This window comes from Bipolaris victoriae (assembly GCF_000527765.1).
Source record: "Bipolaris victoriae FI3 unplaced genomic scaffold scaffold_30, whole genome shotgun sequence".
Classification (NCBI taxonomy): Eukaryota; Fungi; Ascomycota; class Dothideomycetes; order Pleosporales; family Pleosporaceae; genus Bipolaris; species Bipolaris victoriae.
This window is the reverse complement of record NW_014575362.1, coordinates 122,040-138,474: the sequence shown is the minus strand read 5'-3', so window position 1 is coordinate 138,474 and position 16,435 is coordinate 122,040. Positions and strand designations below refer to the sequence as shown.

The 16,435-nt window shown below is 51.8% G+C and overlaps 6 protein-coding genes across 6 annotated transcripts; 2 read left to right on the top strand and 4 right to left on the bottom strand.

Moving 5' to 3' along the window:
• Positions 1-233: 233 nt before the first annotated feature.
• On the bottom strand, positions 234-2,414 carry COCVIDRAFT_25478 (hypothetical protein; the record flags this gene model as incomplete). Its single annotated transcript, XM_014702442.1, has 3 exons — positions 234-266; positions 331-2,138; positions 2,216-2,414. 3 exons carry the CDS (start codon positions 2,412-2,414, stop codon positions 234-236), a joined length of 2,040 nt encoding a protein of 679 aa, XP_014557928.1.
• Positions 2,415-2,834: 420 nt separating this feature from the next.
• COCVIDRAFT_95713 (hypothetical protein) lies at positions 2,835-3,176 on the bottom strand (the record flags this gene model as incomplete). The annotated part of the gene is made up of 1 exon (XM_014702496.1): positions 2,835-3,176. A coding segment is annotated over one exon (342 nt), but the record flags the coding sequence as incomplete, so codon positions are not given.
• A 1,082-nt stretch (positions 3,177-4,258) lies between these two features.
• COCVIDRAFT_95803 (hypothetical protein) lies at positions 4,259-7,107 on the bottom strand (the record flags this gene model as incomplete). The annotated part of the gene is made up of 15 exons (XM_014702495.1): positions 4,259-4,325; positions 4,383-4,440; positions 4,498-4,523; positions 4,576-4,646; positions 4,718-4,763; positions 4,867-4,900; positions 4,961-4,973; positions 5,037-5,062; positions 5,121-5,421; positions 5,485-5,676; positions 5,739-5,775; positions 5,991-6,094; positions 6,178-6,357; positions 6,413-6,557; positions 6,668-7,107. 15 exons carry the CDS (start codon positions 7,105-7,107, stop codon positions 4,259-4,261), a joined length of 1,740 nt encoding a protein of 579 aa, XP_014557981.1.
• Positions 7,108-8,758: 1,651 nt separating this feature from the next.
• Positions 8,759-10,558, bottom strand: COCVIDRAFT_95851 (hypothetical protein; the record flags this gene model as incomplete). The annotated part of the gene is made up of 2 exons (XM_014702494.1): positions 8,759-10,431; positions 10,480-10,558. 2 exons carry the CDS (start codon positions 10,556-10,558, stop codon positions 8,759-8,761), a joined length of 1,752 nt encoding a protein of 583 aa, XP_014557980.1.
• A 276-nt stretch (positions 10,559-10,834) lies between these two features.
• Positions 10,835-11,745, top strand: COCVIDRAFT_95679 (hypothetical protein; the record flags this gene model as incomplete). Its single annotated transcript, XM_014702493.1, has 4 exons — positions 10,835-10,858; positions 10,911-11,095; positions 11,144-11,562; positions 11,612-11,745. 4 exons carry the CDS (start codon positions 10,835-10,837, stop codon positions 11,743-11,745), a joined length of 762 nt encoding a protein of 253 aa, XP_014557979.1.
• A 367-nt stretch (positions 11,746-12,112) lies between these two features.
• COCVIDRAFT_95672 (hypothetical protein) lies at positions 12,113-13,624 on the top strand (the record flags this gene model as incomplete). The annotated part of the gene is made up of 3 exons (XM_014702492.1): positions 12,113-12,258; positions 12,327-12,859; positions 12,999-13,624. 3 exons carry the CDS (start codon positions 12,113-12,115, stop codon positions 13,622-13,624), a joined length of 1,305 nt encoding a protein of 434 aa, XP_014557978.1.
• Positions 13,625-16,435: the final 2,811 nt, after the last annotated feature.

Genomic DNA, 16,435 nt, shown 5'->3' with positions numbered 1-16,435 from the left:
AAAATTGTCTTTTTTCGAAGAGCGACCCTCAAAACAAAAGACCATCACGTCCCTCTCCCCTTTGTATGTTGTGCACGTCGTGAATGCAAAAGCCACGGTGAAAAAAGATGAAGAAGAAAAAAGACAAGAACATGAAGACACTTTTGTTACAGCCGCCTCGATCGTCAACACCAAATAGGAGGACGAAGATGAAGAAGAAGATAAAAGAAATCATCAAACCTTTCTGTCTCGGCTTATTGCAGACCTTTATCTAGCACAGGCATAACCTACAACCCCAATATTAGCACCTCATCACTCATCATGGCCCTGAAAGGAGAGAAGAAAACTTACACTCATACAAACAAGCACAGGCATATCAAAAATATCGCGCTTGATATGCCACCAAATCATGCAGTCCACCATGCCATTCTTGGCTCCAAGTCGCTGCATGGCACTCTCGCCCTGATGCACGGCGCCGCCTTCCATTTTAACTAGTGGATCATGTTTTGCGTCACCACCCGCATTCACACTCTTCATTTCCTGTAGGCGGTCTACGTCTGCCTTGGTCTGGTACCGCAGCATATTGACGCGCTGGGAGGCATAGCCGCGAGGGTCCTGGTAGCAGAGCTCGGAAAAGTGTTGCAGGAACTCGAGGGCTGATCGTGCGTCCATGAGCTCGATGATGTTGACACTGGGCGTAGCGGTCTCGCTGTCTTGGGCTGCAAGGTTGGGTGTCGTGTTTTGCGTCGACGTGTCGCTTTCGTTTGAGTCGCGGTTGATGCCAGTGTTGACGTTGAGGTTTGGTTCTTGACCGAGGAGGACTTCGCGCTTCCAGCCGGTGAGTATGGTGAATTCCTTGTTGATGCCGACAATCTCACCCGAGCGCCTGCAGATTAAGAACGGTGTGCCGACTTCTGCAAAGTGTTCTTGGAGTGTCATAAGATGGCGCTGAAGACCCATTTCTTGGTGAATCAAATCATCTCTGTTCAGCTCCTCCCGGACTTGGAGTAGCACCGGCCGATAATTCTGCAAGTATTGCTGGGCTTTGGCAACCCATTGCCGAGAGTATTTCTTGTCAATCAACTGGTAGAGCCTATGATAGCCCTTGACATAGTCATAGGGCTTGGTGATGCCCTGATAGATGCTTTTGGTATCTCGCTGGCGTTTGCGGATGCCATTGGCATGTAATGAATGTAGTGCGGAATTTGGATGCTTGTTTTCCTGCTGCGATCGGTTTACCAAAGGCGAACGTTGTGCATGCGGCCGATGCGGATTGGCAAAGAAGGCTGCAGCCGCCAGTGGATTGTCACCTTCAAAGGTAGATGCATCCGTGGACGCCGGGCTTGCGGATGAGTGAGTGCCAGGTCCTTGTCCAATGGCGAATGCGTGAGGTCCATTGAGGCTGTCGCTCCGATGACTATGGTCATGATTCGAGCCAATAGAAGCATTTGTCTGAGCGTGCATGCTACCCTGTCGCGAATGCGATTCCTGCCATTCGCCCGATGGTAGGCCATTCGGGCCGAATGCCATTACGCCAGAATTATTTCGATCTCCGTAACCGGAGGATAAGGGTTGGTTGTACATGTTGACAGGACCGTTGATGGCGTTCATCATGCCATTGTCATGTGGGGTTTCTACCGCGCCTGACGACATGTGGCCGAGCATGCCAAACTCTAGCGCGCCATAGTGGTTCCCAAAGTTGAGGCTCGAAATGTCAAAGTTGAACAGGGCTGGATCGCTTGGATCGAACAAGGGCCCAAACTGCTGCAGCTGGTCTGGTTGAGCTTGAGGTATTGTGCTCGGATCACTCTGTGCCGTCGTCTGGTTAAAAGAGGGAGATATTGGCGACTGCTGGTTGCTGAAGCCTCGTGCGTCTTGTGTGACGGGTAGTTGGGGTGGTATTGAATTGGATGGATAGAAAGTGCCTCGTTGGCCCTGAGGGTACATGTTGGCTGGGGGTGAGACGGCGACCGTCTGAGTGTCCTGGGTAGGAATGGGAGTAGGACGATTTCCATTCATATATGGGTAATGGCCGCCTACTCCGGGCATGAGAGCACCGTCTGGTGCATCATGGAGATACTTTGCCTTTTTGCGGACACCATCCATGCAGTGATCTTGGAGGCCACGCTTGATACAGCGATTGCAGGGTCTCTCGTCGCCTGTTGATGTTGTTAGAAAGATTGTGTTGACAGGCCAGGTGAGTGGTACTTGCCGCATGTGAGATGTGCTCGCTGACAGGCAAAACACGCCCTCCGCGCCTTCTTGCGCCGGGGTCTCAGCGGATCTTTGGCATTGGACTTGTTGTTTGCGGGCTTCTGGACAGGCGAGGTGCCGCCAGACTGGCGGTCAGCATTCTGTTCAGCAGCCATGTCGTCGTCCAAATCGCTCCGGTACTCGGGCGAGGGAGAGGCATCTTCGGCGTCTGAGGCAGTCATAATATTCCCCCCCTTCTGCTCAGCACAGCAGACGGTGGTGGGGGGCCAAGCACAGACTGCTGTCGTGGACTGCGTGCAGCCGTAGGTTGGACTTTTTGGGATGTTCCCAGCAAAACGGGTCAGCCAATGTTTCTTGGGGCGCACGGGACGAGGCGTTCGAGCTGCGTGTTTGAGAGAGCGATCACGCGTGGGCTGGACAGGGTGGATGGGGGCTGCTGTGACACTGTAGGGGCTCCAATGACGAGCAAATGCAGGGGACCCCAATGGACAGAGGCAATGGTCAATCCGGGGGACAGGTATGGAACAGAGCGGGCGTGGTACGAAGCCGGGATGGACGTAATCGAGGGAGCATTCCAGTCAGACACAGAACCATGTTTGATAGCAAGATGCTACCGAGACGCGCTGCCCATGCTGCTGGGACTAGTCGAGTGTGGTTCTACGAGATGCGCCGGGGTGGGAGGGCAAGAGGAGGGCAGGCAAGAGGCGAGGGCAGCCAGGTGACAGTGGCGCTGAGGCGTCCTCGCTTCGAGTGACGAGCAGGGAAGGCGCGACACGGTAGAGCGACGTTGTGGTACGGGGCGAGGGAAGTGACGGTCGGCGCAGGAGGCAGGAGCGAACGAGCACGCGGGCAAGCGAGAGCGATGGTCGGACCCAGCTTACAGGCGGAGCTGGCTGGCTGGCTGGGAGGCTGTGAGGTTGGGAGCAGCGACTGATGGGGTTTTTTTCTCTTGCGAGAGATAGGGCAGTTGTGGGGCTATTCACTGGATGACAGGAGGGAAGGTGAAGCGTATGGGCCGGGGGGGTGTCGTGTGCGGTGGTATGTTGGAGTCGTCTCTCGTGGGAGGTGCTGGAGATGCGCGCAAATGCGCTTCCCCGCAATTGGCTGTCGAGGTTTGCTGGAAGGCGCAAGAGCCCACGCACGCACACACACGCACACCGAGAGAGACTCGCACCTGCCTCGGTCCCTGTCGGCCGGTAAGCCGCGTGCTTGGCCTCGCACTAGCCGGCCCAGCGACATGCCTCGCAGACGTCACGGGTAGATGGAGCCCGCCCTCGCATTGCCGGCCATCGACTACCACTCGACTACTGCCTGCTGCTAATGCACATGCATGCCTCTGCCATACTACTTAGCTACTTACTACCATGCAAACTACTACTATGCCCTACCCATGTCCTGTCTTGACGCTGCCATCACCTTCACATATCCACCCATACATCTATAGCCTCACTTTCCCTCGCTGCTGTCTGCGGGAAAATCTTGCCCTGTCTGTCCGTCCAATTCCCACAGCGACAGGTCATGCCACACAGCCCCCCATGCCCAATAAGCGGCCAGCCGCCCGGTTCCCAAGTCTCGCGCGCTCGGCTACAGGGCGTGCATGCGGTGGGGGCCCATGGTCTTTTGCGAGGTCTTAGCGCCAGCCATTACTCGCTCCACACACCCTGGTACGACTGATGACCATCATCAACATACTCATCATCATCATCACCATCACCATCATCACCACAACCACACCCACTACTACCATCCCGCTCGCTGCTTACCATCCAAACTACCCCCGGTGGCGTTTCTATCCGCAGCCACCTCCCACCCCTCGTGTCGCTCCCGTCGCCTCTGTCCCTCGAGCTGGCCTGGCCACCCTCGTGGCGCTCCATGTTCCGTCGTACAAAGGCCCAGCCAGAGTGCTTCATGTCGTCTCACGCATGGGCGCAATATCCCTGGCTCAATCAAAACAAAATATCATGGCCTGCAAATGCTGTGTCACTCGTCTCTATTCTTGGTCTTGCTCTCCCACTCATTGCTGCCACATGCCCTCGCATAAACACCCATACCCACCCTCTGACAGCTATCCTGACGCATACCGACTGCCCTCGCGAAGCCGCTTACCGTATCGAAAAAATAAGATGGGAAACCTGCGTCATACACATTAGTGCCTCCCATGACCATTGCCTTGGGTACTGCTTCCTTACGGTGCCATTGCTAGAGCCAGGAACGCGAGCACAGTCGTTGCCCACTGGTAACCGAGATCTTGACCACATTAGTGACCGCTCTTTTGCAAAATGGTGCTCCCTCTCGTCCACTTACTGTTGTACATCTGAACACCAAATAGTCTATGCCATGAGTTAGTCATCTGATCGGCCTACAACGGTTGGCCTGGCTTACGGGAAGGCTGCAGCAAAGTACGACCGCGCAAAGCTGTTGGCAGCAAGAGCTGATGCAGCATATACAGGGTACTGTTCGCCGACGTCAACACTCTGTACCCACCTCCCAGGCCCCGATGTCGGTGCCTGCCTAGACAACTCACTGCTTCAACCAGAAACGTAAACACCCCGGAGTAAACCCAAATAACCCTACGTCACACCATGTTATTAGCAAATCTCCTTTGTTTTCCTCCTGACGATATGACCGTGGGTAGCTCTCAAGGACAAATAACAAAAAAAGGAACAAGCATACCCAAGACCGAATATTCCCGAAAACATTATTGGAACTGCAGTGTCATGGTCAATCAGTATTGCCTCTCAAAAGCACATGCGATTTGCTGCCGTACCTATCCAGTGAACCTGCGGAGATCAGCACGTTAGCCTTGAGCGCTTTCACCTCTGCAGCAAAAATAACGGACTTACCGATGAGTACGTCGTCCACCCAAACCCTGCATAAGCACGGTTAGAAGCCTAGTCAACAATGCCGAACGGTCACGGGAAGCCTACCAAACAGTGCAATAGGAACCACCCAGGCGCCTACAATCGTCGACGGGAGCCGAAACTCCGGTTCGGAGCCGCCGGGCTGTCCTCCTTGCTCTTCACGCTGTCGCACAAGCCTACCGTATACCCTCCTCCAGATGGGGTCAGACGAAACACCAGCCACCATGCCCACTAGCAAGCCCAAAAACGCAATCCCAGTCTGTGAGAGGCTGAACCCGTGATTGTTTCCAAATACGAGCGGAAAGGCGCCAAAAAACAGGTACAGGATACCCAGCAGAATGGCCGACAGGATACACAGGTTCAGGCACTGTCGAGTCCACAAAGTCAGTTCCACCAATCACCCGCCTGTCGAATGACCAACAACACGTACCATGGGCTCAAAAAACAAAAGTTGAAACGGCCTGATGCACGACCACATGACGGTTTTGGCAATGGATCGGTCCATCTTCTCAATCGGCGCTATCCATTCCGGATTGCCAGTTTCCTTACGTAGCCGTATGGCCTTGCGGCGGAGAAGAACGGGATGATACGTCTCAGGTACGAATAAGATAATGAGGCAAAGCTAATAAATACCAGCATTAGCCTGTCTCCGTGCATACGAGTGTGGCAATGGGCAGGTCTTACCTGGAGGCCCGACCAAATGATGAGCAAGTAGAAACACCTGTTTTCCTTCTAGTCAACACACCGCTCCTTGCTACGTGGCAAGTCCCAATACAAAATAAAAGGTACGTCGTCATGAATACGAGGTCCAAGTTACTAGGAACAGCATCATATCGGCAGTACAACCCAATCTCCCATGCCAATGTGCAAAGCAGGCACTGTGTCACAAGAGTGGGGGGAAGGCTTTTGGTGGGCCCAAATCAATAAGCAACTTACCATCTCCAAGTAGTATTCTCAACAATGAAGCCCCCAACCAGAGGTCCTATTTCCGGACCCACAAATGGGCTGGCAGTGTATAGCATCATCGGTGCCGATAGTTCCTGTGTATCGCACACGCGCGTTAGAAAACAAAGCCAGAAATGGACCGGATTTGAGTACAGGTGCAGGAATGGGTCAAACTAACGTGTTTCGCAAACATGTCGCCCACCGTTCCTCCCGCCACACTGAGAAATGCGGAGCCAGCGAGGCCGTCTAGGAACCGGGCTACGAGCATCGTCTGGATATTTTGAGCCACCGCACATGGAATCATCCAGATGAGGAAGAACGAGAAGGAGCAAATGTAAATGGGTCTTCTCCCGAAAAACTGTGTTCTTGAATTAGTCAAGAGATCCTGCACTCTTGCAATTGAGGCAACGCACCTCAGAAAGGGGACTCAGAATCATCGGCCCAGTACCCAGTCCCGCAACAAACAAGGACAGCCCAAGCGTGGATACCAAGCGCGAAGCCCCGAATTCCGGTTTTAGCTGTCTGTATGTCGATGTGTAGAGCGATGAAGTGCATGTCCTGCCCCAAAAAAATCGTCAGCTCTTTATCCCCAAATTTCCTCGTATATATGTCTCTCATGTATCCACAGAGACATATCTTTTTTTCGATTCCAACAAAAAAAGGCTTACACGCAAAGCGAACTTGCAGAGCATATAACCACGATTGCCCAGCGCCGCAGTTTCCCCATACTACGTGGATTCTCTGGATCAGCATCGCCATCCCACGACACCAAATACGGCTGTTCAGTCACAGCACCAGATTTTGCTCCTGTCGTCGTCGTCTTTGCTGGAGGTCCTGGCGCACTTGTTGCTTCGGGGTCAAAACACGTGTAGCCGTCGCCGCCAGCTCGCGAGTGATGCGATTGAATCGTTTTCAAGCTACGGCCATCTTGAGACCGTCTGCTCTGCGCGCGGGCTCTATCCGCTATTTCCTGATCTTCTTTCTCTACTCCCTCCATACTTTCATTCGTGTCGCCAGCGTATCCATCTCTTTTTTCAAAGGAACTCGAACTGCGATCTTCATGGCCTTGGTGTGCGGAATTGGCCGTTGGGTGCCTAGCTAGATCCATCTTTTTTCTTCACCGTCCCCCGTTGGAATCGCTCTAATATCTTCTCTTTTCTTTTACGCGCCCAAAAGGGCTTCTATCTGACCAACAGCCACTAACCTCGCCACTCGCTGGAATTTTCCCTTTTTGATGGAGGAGAAAACGACGTCAAACTCCCCGGATAAAACTCGCTTCAATCGATTTGTCGCTTCTTTTACCCAGCCAGAATCCTTCGCGTCGATACCTCAATCATCACAAAGAGAGCGAGAAGAAGAAGGACAAGAAAGGAAGTGGGGAAAATCAATCCAAGACACCGCTGCCAAACGCGCCCCCCATCCCAAACTCATCCTAACCCCCTCCCTTCGTCCCGCGCGCCCGATTTGCGCAAACGAAATACCCACTCACAAGCAACAAAGTCTCGACTGCGGCAACCGCCCGAGAAATGACGTTCTCCACCCCACCACCCCTGTCGCTACTAGTATATAGTAAACCCACTTTCGACATTTCCCTACTCTACCTTTGCTCTAGCTTCGCGCCGAAAACGGCCGGGGTGCGTCATCCGATCGTATGTCAAGTGCGATATCTCCGTCTTGTTGTCTACCTCCATTCACATTTTCCTCGTCCCAACTTCCTATCCTTGCCTCATCGCAAATAATCACATAATACAATTAACACCACTTTACATCTTTGCTTTTCTCCACGCTTTGTGTTCCCTTTTGTTACGTTGTATGGGAAGGAAAGGGAATCCTCGCGAACCTCGGCCTTCTGAATCGCCCTTACAACCCATACTAACACCCCTTCCGGCTTAAACCACTCAACCCAACCCGCCTATACCCAAACGTGCATATCCGACATCCCCCATCCCCCCTTGGCATCCCCCGGAAAAACCTACTCCCCCCCACTCCCCTTGCTTTCGCACCCGGAGAAAGGCTTTTCCAGCATCACTGCAAATGTGCGCGGATAATCGGTGTAGTATAGTCTAGTAGCGCGATAGTTGTAAAGGGCGGTTAGACGGCGGGGGGGAGGGGGAGGGAGTTATCTATCTAGTCAGATATGTAGGGTAGATAGACATGGGATAGATACGAAGTGTACGCAGTACACGAAGTAGGTCAAGTAAAAGCCAAGTCCGAGGCCGGCCGGTCCGATAAAAAAAGAGAGACTAGATTGCACTTTGATGCTTGCCTTGTAAACCCTCCCCCCCCCCCCCACTGGATACGACAGAATTAGCCGTGTTCATTGTGCTATATGCATAATCGCGAACCTAGATGGGAGATATGCAGTGGGGTGTACGTATGGTGTGTGTGTGTGTGTGTGTGTGTAGGTGGTAGTGAGGAAGCACGTGATCAGCGCGTATGCGGAACCGTTGGAGTTGGGTTGAACGGCTGCAGGGACCGAGCGGACCGTTGAGACTTTGTTCTTTTTCTCTCTTGGAAGCGAAGCAGGGAGGGTGAAACGGTGAATGTGGAAGTTTTAGAAAAGGAAGAGAAGAAAAAAAAGGGGGGGGGGAAGAAAAGAATGGGGTTAGAGATGAGTAGGAGGTAATGTTTATCTTGGAATATGTTTGTAGATGGTATTAATAGTTACAGATGCGAGGTTTCTAGTCGTGCAATCATATGCCAAGAACAACTCCTTGCTGTGCATTACTAAATTGCAACGGGGTATATACAACCTCCACCTATTCCCTCTCCCCCTCCTCTACCTCCTCACCTAGCCTCTTCTTCAGTCCCCCCTTCCCAACCTCCAACGCCCGCCTAATCTCCTCTTCCTCCTCCCTCAGCCTCCCCTTTCCATATGCCAAATCGCGCTCTTGTCTCCTCTTCTCCTCTCGAACTCTACACTCGCGATCGGCCAGCGCCTTCTCTCTGCGCTCTCGCTCTGCAATCTTCTTCGCGCGCGAGGCTTCTTCTTCGGCAGAGTAGGTAGCGTCCTCGGGCGCGGGGGGTAGCGTGGAAATGTAGGTTTTGATCAAGGGCTCGCGTGTTGCTGGGGGGAGGGAGATGAAGCGGAGGTCGCTGAGGACGGGGGAAGGGAGGGAGTCGAGGGTTGTTGATTTGTTCAGCAAAGCAAGAGGCTGTGCGCGGAGGAGGGCTGTGAGATCGGCTTTGAGGTCGGACGATCTCATTGCTAGACGCTTGATGTGGTCGCGGTAGAGCTTCTCCTTTTCCTTGTCGGGTAGTTTGGCGTCTTTGATCTCGGGCTCTTTTTTGAATTTTCTGCGGAATTCAGGCCAGTACAGTTTGGGGGTTGCGTGGCGGTCGAGGAGGGCTAGGTATGGTATTCGAGGGTCGCGTTTGGCTTGCTTGGCTTTTTCTTCCTTGAGGATCTGCGCCTTGTCTCGAGACCACTCGTTGAAGCATTCCTTGCGCGCAGCCATGTTGGGTAGAGCCTTGTAGCGCTCGTCGTCGTAGAGCGCGCCATCCTCGAGGACCTTGTCCCAGGGAGTGAAAGGACTTGTGCCTGTATCGTCCAACAACTCTCTGAACAATGCTTTGCAGTCTTCTTCAGACAAGGCAGGTTCCTCGTCGTCGTACTGATCATCGTAGCCCTGTTCCATTTCCATTTCTTCCATTTGCGCCAGTTGCCAGGCGAGATCGTCTTCGCCCATTTCAGGTGGCTCGTCTCCCGCCGGCTCTTCAGTACGCTGTCGCTTTGATGCATTGCCCGAATCGCCCTCGTCATCTGTAACCTCAACCTCTTCATACTCCTCATCGTTCTCCATATCCTCGTCACCATCCACTTCCACAATCTCGACCTCCTCTTCAGCAGCTGCTAGTTCCGCTTCAATTTCTGCCATGGCAGCATCTTGCTCATCCTCAACGTCGCTCGGCTCGCCCCGCTCCCGACGTTCTTTGCGCTCGCGCTCCTTGCGGTCAAACTCAATGACAGCAGACATGACATTCGGCGGGAACTTCCAAAAGCTTTCATTCGTCTCCTTGTTCCACACAAACCGCCGTCCAAACTTGGTCCTCACAAGTACCCATGGCGCGCAATTGGGGATATCCTGGCGATGCTTGGGCCGGTCGTCACGTTCTCTTCGTCGGTCGTTGAAGTTGTTGTGTCCACCACGCATTCCGCCATGATGTCCACCTCTTGACTGCTGCGCTCCGCCATGCCGGGGGAACTGTTTCGGCGCGCTTGCGAATATGAAGTCGTTGAGCGATGATTGGGGCTGAGTGGTTGGTTGTGTAGACTGCGCGTCGTATCCAGCGTCGTACTTTTGCGCCGCGGCGTAGGGAGTGGGCGCGGCAGACGCAACGGTGGGCGTTGGTTGGTAGAGCGATTGTGTCTCTGCTACGGGCCGCGTGTAAGTCGACTTCTTAGTTTCCTTGTTGTAATAGTAAGAATGTCCTGAGATGTGTTAGTGGAGGCATATGACGCAGGTAGAGCTCTAGCTACCAGACGGCGCCTTGTGTTCTGTCCAGCCTGGAGGAAGCGGTGGCGGCGGTGCAGGTGGTCGCACGGGAATGTCGGACATATTGAAACAGTAGCTAGTCAGAAGAGCCCGGAAATATCCAGAGTCTTCTCACGTATCAGGAATAGTCAAGGTTTGGTGTTGCGGCTCTTGGATCCAAAATGTGGTCGGCGCCAAGCACAGCTGAATCGCCGACGCGCTGCGTAGGAGCTTGTGCCTGGAGCTCTTAGAGTACAAGCACCAGCACCAACCAGCCCACGCCGACTTCCCCACCATCCTCCCTTGTCTTGTCGGCGACAACAACCTCAACACCCCAGACTATCCGTGTAGAGTGCAATCATGTCGCGGAGATACGATTCCCGAGTACGCAATGTGATATTCCGGGCGGCAATATGGCAACTGACGGTGTATATAGACGACCATCTTCTCCCCAGAGGGCCGCCTTTACCAGGTCGAATACGCGCTTGAAGCCATCTCGCACGCCGGAACAGCATTAGGCATCTTGGCCCAGGATGGCATTGTACTGGCCGCAGAGCGAAAGGTCACCAGCAAGTTGTTGGAGCAGGACACATCGGCCGAGAAGCTATACATCCTGAACGAGTGCGTAATTGAGGGCAAATACAGGCTGCTATGCTAACAATTCTATAGCAACATGATTTGTGCTGTTGCAGGAATGACGGCCGACGCTAACATCCTCATCAACTACGCCCGTCAAGCCGCCCAACGTTATCTCCTCACCTACAACGAAGACATTCCCTGCGAGCAGCTCGTCCGCCGCTTATGCGATCTCAAGCAAGGTTACACGCAACACGGTGGTCTCCGACCATTCGGTGTGTCCTTCATCTACGCCGGTTGGGACCCGCAGCGACAGTTCCAGTTGTACCAGAGCAACCCTAGTGGCAACTACGGCGGCTGGAAGGCAACGAGCGTGGGTGCGAACAATGCCTCTGCCCAGAGTCTGTTGAAGCAGGACTACAAGGAGGATTGCAGTCTGAAGGAGGCATGCGGGCTTGCTGTCAAGGTGCTGAGCAAGACAATGGACTCGACTAAGCTAAGCAGCGAGAAGAGTGCGTCTCCGATTCCGCTTCCCCACAAGACAATGCTAATAATCCGCAGTTGAATTCGCGACAGTAGGAAAGACCAAGACTGGAAAGATTTACCACCACCTCTGGGGAGCGGATGAGATCGATGCTCTCCTCAAGGAGCATGGCCTGGCCAAGGCTGAGGACACTGAAATGTCCGAGTCATGAAGAACACGAGCAATGCACGACATGAACAGGCGCAATGAAAAGGCCTCTGCATGATAGAACGAGGCTTGTAGTATACCATACAGTGAGAGCTATGTGGCATCTCGTAGCTAATCTCACACGTCATGATTTGTTTTGCGTGCATGTTCCTCTCCGAGTCACATGAAAGTCTCGTTCGTGCCGTGGCTGCTGCCGAAAGTGAATTGTTCCTGCCTCTTTCCTTACGCGACACTGACACCTTCCTTGGGGCAACATTCTGATACCATCAAGCTTTTTCCTCATGCCACCCTCACCTCGTCTTCCTCACCCATATCTCAACTACGCTGTGTTGCATTGCTTAGCCTTCCACTCATGAGCATTCTAACCCAACATGACTACCCCTCGACAGCCTAAATCGGAATCTTCTAGCAACCTGGGATCTCCTCCGTCCTTCTTCAAACAGCTACTCAACGAGATTGGTGGCGTCAGCACTCTGACAGCTTCGGGCAATGACAAGACTTTGCGAAACAGTTCAAGGTACAATAACTGAGCAACATCCTGTTCTCCCCAGGACCCCTCACTACCCAAATAACTGACGTGAATAGAGCGGGCACCACTGGAAATGTAGAGAAGCGCGTGCCTTCGATCTGGGTCGGTGGTGCGTCCGCTGCTCGAGACGCCCGCGAGAAACTTCGAGCAGCCGACGAAGCACGTTCGAGGAAGAAGAACATAACCAAAGCCGAAGGCATACCGCCAAGTTCGAGCTTGCCTCAGCATGCAAGTTTCAAGTCAAGCCAATCGACTGTAGCCTCGTCTGGAGATTATTACACAGTGAGCCACCGTCATAACGAGACCTGTGGCATTCCGAAAATCGAGCAAAAGACAACTTCCAGTGACGAATATGTCTTGAGCGCGGATGTCCTGCCCTCATCACAGCCGCGACTCAATCTACAAAAGTTAAAGATCCCACTGCGAACAGTACCCGATGAACATACCCAATCAAGCTCGCCACTGACGTCCTGCGGATCTGACCAGTCGTCAGATACATCCTCTAGCGAAGCTCCAACTTCTGCATTGACTGCGTCCTCCTCTAACGCAGCCACCGCATTGTCTCATTTTGAGGGTAGAAGTAAGGCTTGTATGTACTTATCCTGTCCTACCTGAATCCAACAGGCTAGATAACTCCAGGATGAGCAAGGGGCGGCTGGATCTCACATCAGTTTCTCCATACTTTGAGTCAATATTACGCTGATAATCTTTTGTTAACAAAACCGCAGCCCGCAAGAGAGGACGCAGTGTTGATGACACGGAAGACGAACTGCTCTTGAAAAAGATGCGCCCCCTGACATCGCCGCAAACACGGAAGTCGGCGACTACTTCAAACAGCGAGCCACATCTCACCACGTCCCCCAAAAGTTCTCCTGATAAATACAGACTTTTGTTGCCCGGACTAAAATTTACGGGAAGGTCATTGGCTGGTGCGGTGATCAACACGCCCATTGAACACCTCCCGAATGACGCAAATATCAAGTCCAGCATCGCCATTCAGAGTCCAGAGCCTAGTATAATACTGCAGCCGACAACCCCCGTGAAACTCTCAGCATGGCAATACACTTCTGCAACCCCGGAGCCGCCAGAAACCCCAAGCTTCGCAAGGACCCTGCACCTATTTGATACGAGCGTGTCCGTCTACAAGGATGACAAAGGTGATGAATGGATGCACGACATCTCTATTTTTAAATCCACACATGGTGATGAATGGGCGCAAAACTCGCTGTGCAAGCATTGCTTTTCACGCAGTGGTAAGTTCAGTAGGATAATGACGTACGGTTATGAGACGTGCGGGCGTGAGGAATGTCTAGAGGATTATCATTGGGAGCCTGCGGTTAGTCCAAATTGCTAGGTGTACGTATTGTGGAAATGAAAATAGTTTGGCCTGCCGACTGAAAGTCAAGGATACCCTTTCAAGAAAAGAGATTTGCCGTGATACTTTGTGGACTACTAAAGTCTTTAGGTTGTGCGACGCCGCCACCAGCAGATAGGCTAGCAACCTAATTTACTTACAGCGACCAAATGCGTTTCAGTTGAAATTCAAAGGATAGAAACTGTTTACAAGGCGAGTATTCCATTCGATGTATTTGATTGGAATGATTTCCACATGATTTATTCTGCAACGTGTGGTCGCATTCTCTTTCGCATTCGCTTCTGCATAGTCGTCAGCTTCCTGACGTGGCACGTCTGCGAGGGGGCCATTTCGTGGTCCTACATGCTACCAATTACCTACAATGCTGTTGCAGGGCCCATCCTTGACTCTTTTTTCTCCGACTTCTTGCCCCACCTTTTGTATAGATATTTTGGTATGCAAGTTGGCTACAATACAACATCATGATATATGGAAGTAGGTAAAATATTTGACTGCACATTTGAATCGACAGAAGAAATTTTCGGAGATGTTGCTTCTGAAATTCCAAAATGTCTCAGCTATCATGATAGAAATTGTCTGGACGCAATACGGTTAAATGTCAATATTTGGAAATGGTACTACCGTAGATCTTAGTACAACGCGTCCTCTCTTTGTATCCAAACCCGTGTCCTTACATAATAAATATCACTACCGACTATCCCGTTTATTCCATAAAGTCAGCATGTAGTAATACAGCAAACATCCATCGATCACTGCGCTCGCATTCGCATTCCTGGACCTTCGTATCTTGGTGTCTTTTACGCATGACGGTTACTACATACAGTAGGTCTTTGTCGTACTACATGTCTTCCGTTGAATACTGCACTCGCATTCTCTTTCACGCATGGATCCTAGCTAGTGCGTATGCGAGATGACTGCCGTAAAAGGTAGTCCATGTCTTTTTGTCGTGGAACACTGTACTCGGGTTCTCATTCACAGAAAGCCACTAGTCTGGGCGTACGTGTATCTCTCTAGTCCCACGTGGGGTTATCCCTACAGTCCAGAAAGCCCAGCTCGCTTTTGTATCATTGCATTCGAGATGACTACCGTATGCGGTAGTGTGTACGTCGTCCTACCCATTTACTGTTGATTACTGCACTCGCATTCTCTTTCATGGATAGCCGCTAAATTGTGGTCAAACATCTCTAATCCACGTGCGTATACTATCCCTTACAGTTCAGCACGTTCATCTCGCTCTGATACCGTTGGCTTACACGTCACAGCTGCCGCATGCAGCAGTTTTTGCATTCTCACACGTCTCTCGTTGATTACTGTACTCGCATTCTCTTTCACGCAACGATCACCAGCTGGTGCTTGTATCTTTCTAATCCATGTGCGTATCACTACAGTGCAAAATTCTAATTGGCTTTCGCATCGATCCAGAGACGATGACTACTGCATACGGCAGTCCTTCATCTCACTACTTATGTTCCATCGATTACTGCCTCGCTTTCTCTTTTACGTACAGCCGATCGCTGGTGCTTGTATCTCTCTCATCCACGTGCGTCTATCTCTCCACGTCAGCACGTGCATTTCGCATTCCAGCAGATGTACACCAAGGAAACTGCCACAACAGGCAGTCTTTCATCTCCCTACACATTTCCGTCGAATACTGTCTCGCATTCTCATTCCAGACAGCCACTAGCCTCGTCGTACTTCCCCCCAACCTCAGCACGCCCGTTCGCTTTCGTACGTATCGTCTACAAGAAAACTTGCCGCAAAGGGCAGTCCTTCATCTCCCCTACGTACATCCATCGATCACTGTCTCGCATTCTCATTCACATGCATACACTAGCTCACCTCATACACACCACCACTTACCTCACCAGGTACCTCCTTCATCTCCACCCACCCTCGCTCCCGTCGACCCTACCGCCACACCTGTCTCCCTCTCCTGCAATCTCCCACCAGCCACATACTTTCCCCATGCGGTATCTTTCCCTCATCTTAACATTCACCCATCGATCCCAGTCCTCGTATTCGCATCATTAGTGTACCGCCTTAGTCCGACAACCCGGCGTTGCGTGGGAATGTAACGTCGTACTACCCTCTTTTTTTTCTTAGTCTGACCCAAATACCGCATCGAGTAAAACTTGGAATTACCAGATTAAGGTTAAAAAATGTGATATTCTACTTAACCCCCCAAAAAGCGTACCATTGATTCACTGAGCTATCTTATTTTGGCGCCATTTTTCATTTTAACCTTAAGCTTCTAGCCTAACTCTATGATTTCTGCCCCCCCCCTCCCCCCCCACCCACCAAAAGTGCATGTACATGTTTATGCGAGGAAAGCTTTTATTTCTTTCGTCTCACTAACTTGTGTTTCTTGGAGCTGTGTTGTGAAGTAACCCCCAAACATTTCTTTGGGGGGGGGGGGGGGGGAGGGCGCTCCACATTCCGCATTTGGGTAACTGGCACACTACACTACAACACTCCCATGGCAAGCGAATCAGGTTAGTCGCATTCTGCTTCGCATTCGGTCTCTTCACACGTATTTCTCTCTTTCTCTCTTTCGGCATCTCCCGCGCATGGATAACCCCATATATGGTTGTAAGGTCAAAGTAGCGGTAAGCAACTCGGCATTCATTGCTGGACTGTGCTTTTTTTCCACCTCTTTCTTCGCATTCTTATTCGCATTATTTTTGTGTCAGGGTTAGATAAGTCTTTAGACTTTTTTGGATCCTAGATTTTGCCACGTGGCGAGCCAAGTCTGTGGGAATAACAAGATCCGGGAATGACCAAAAAAATATG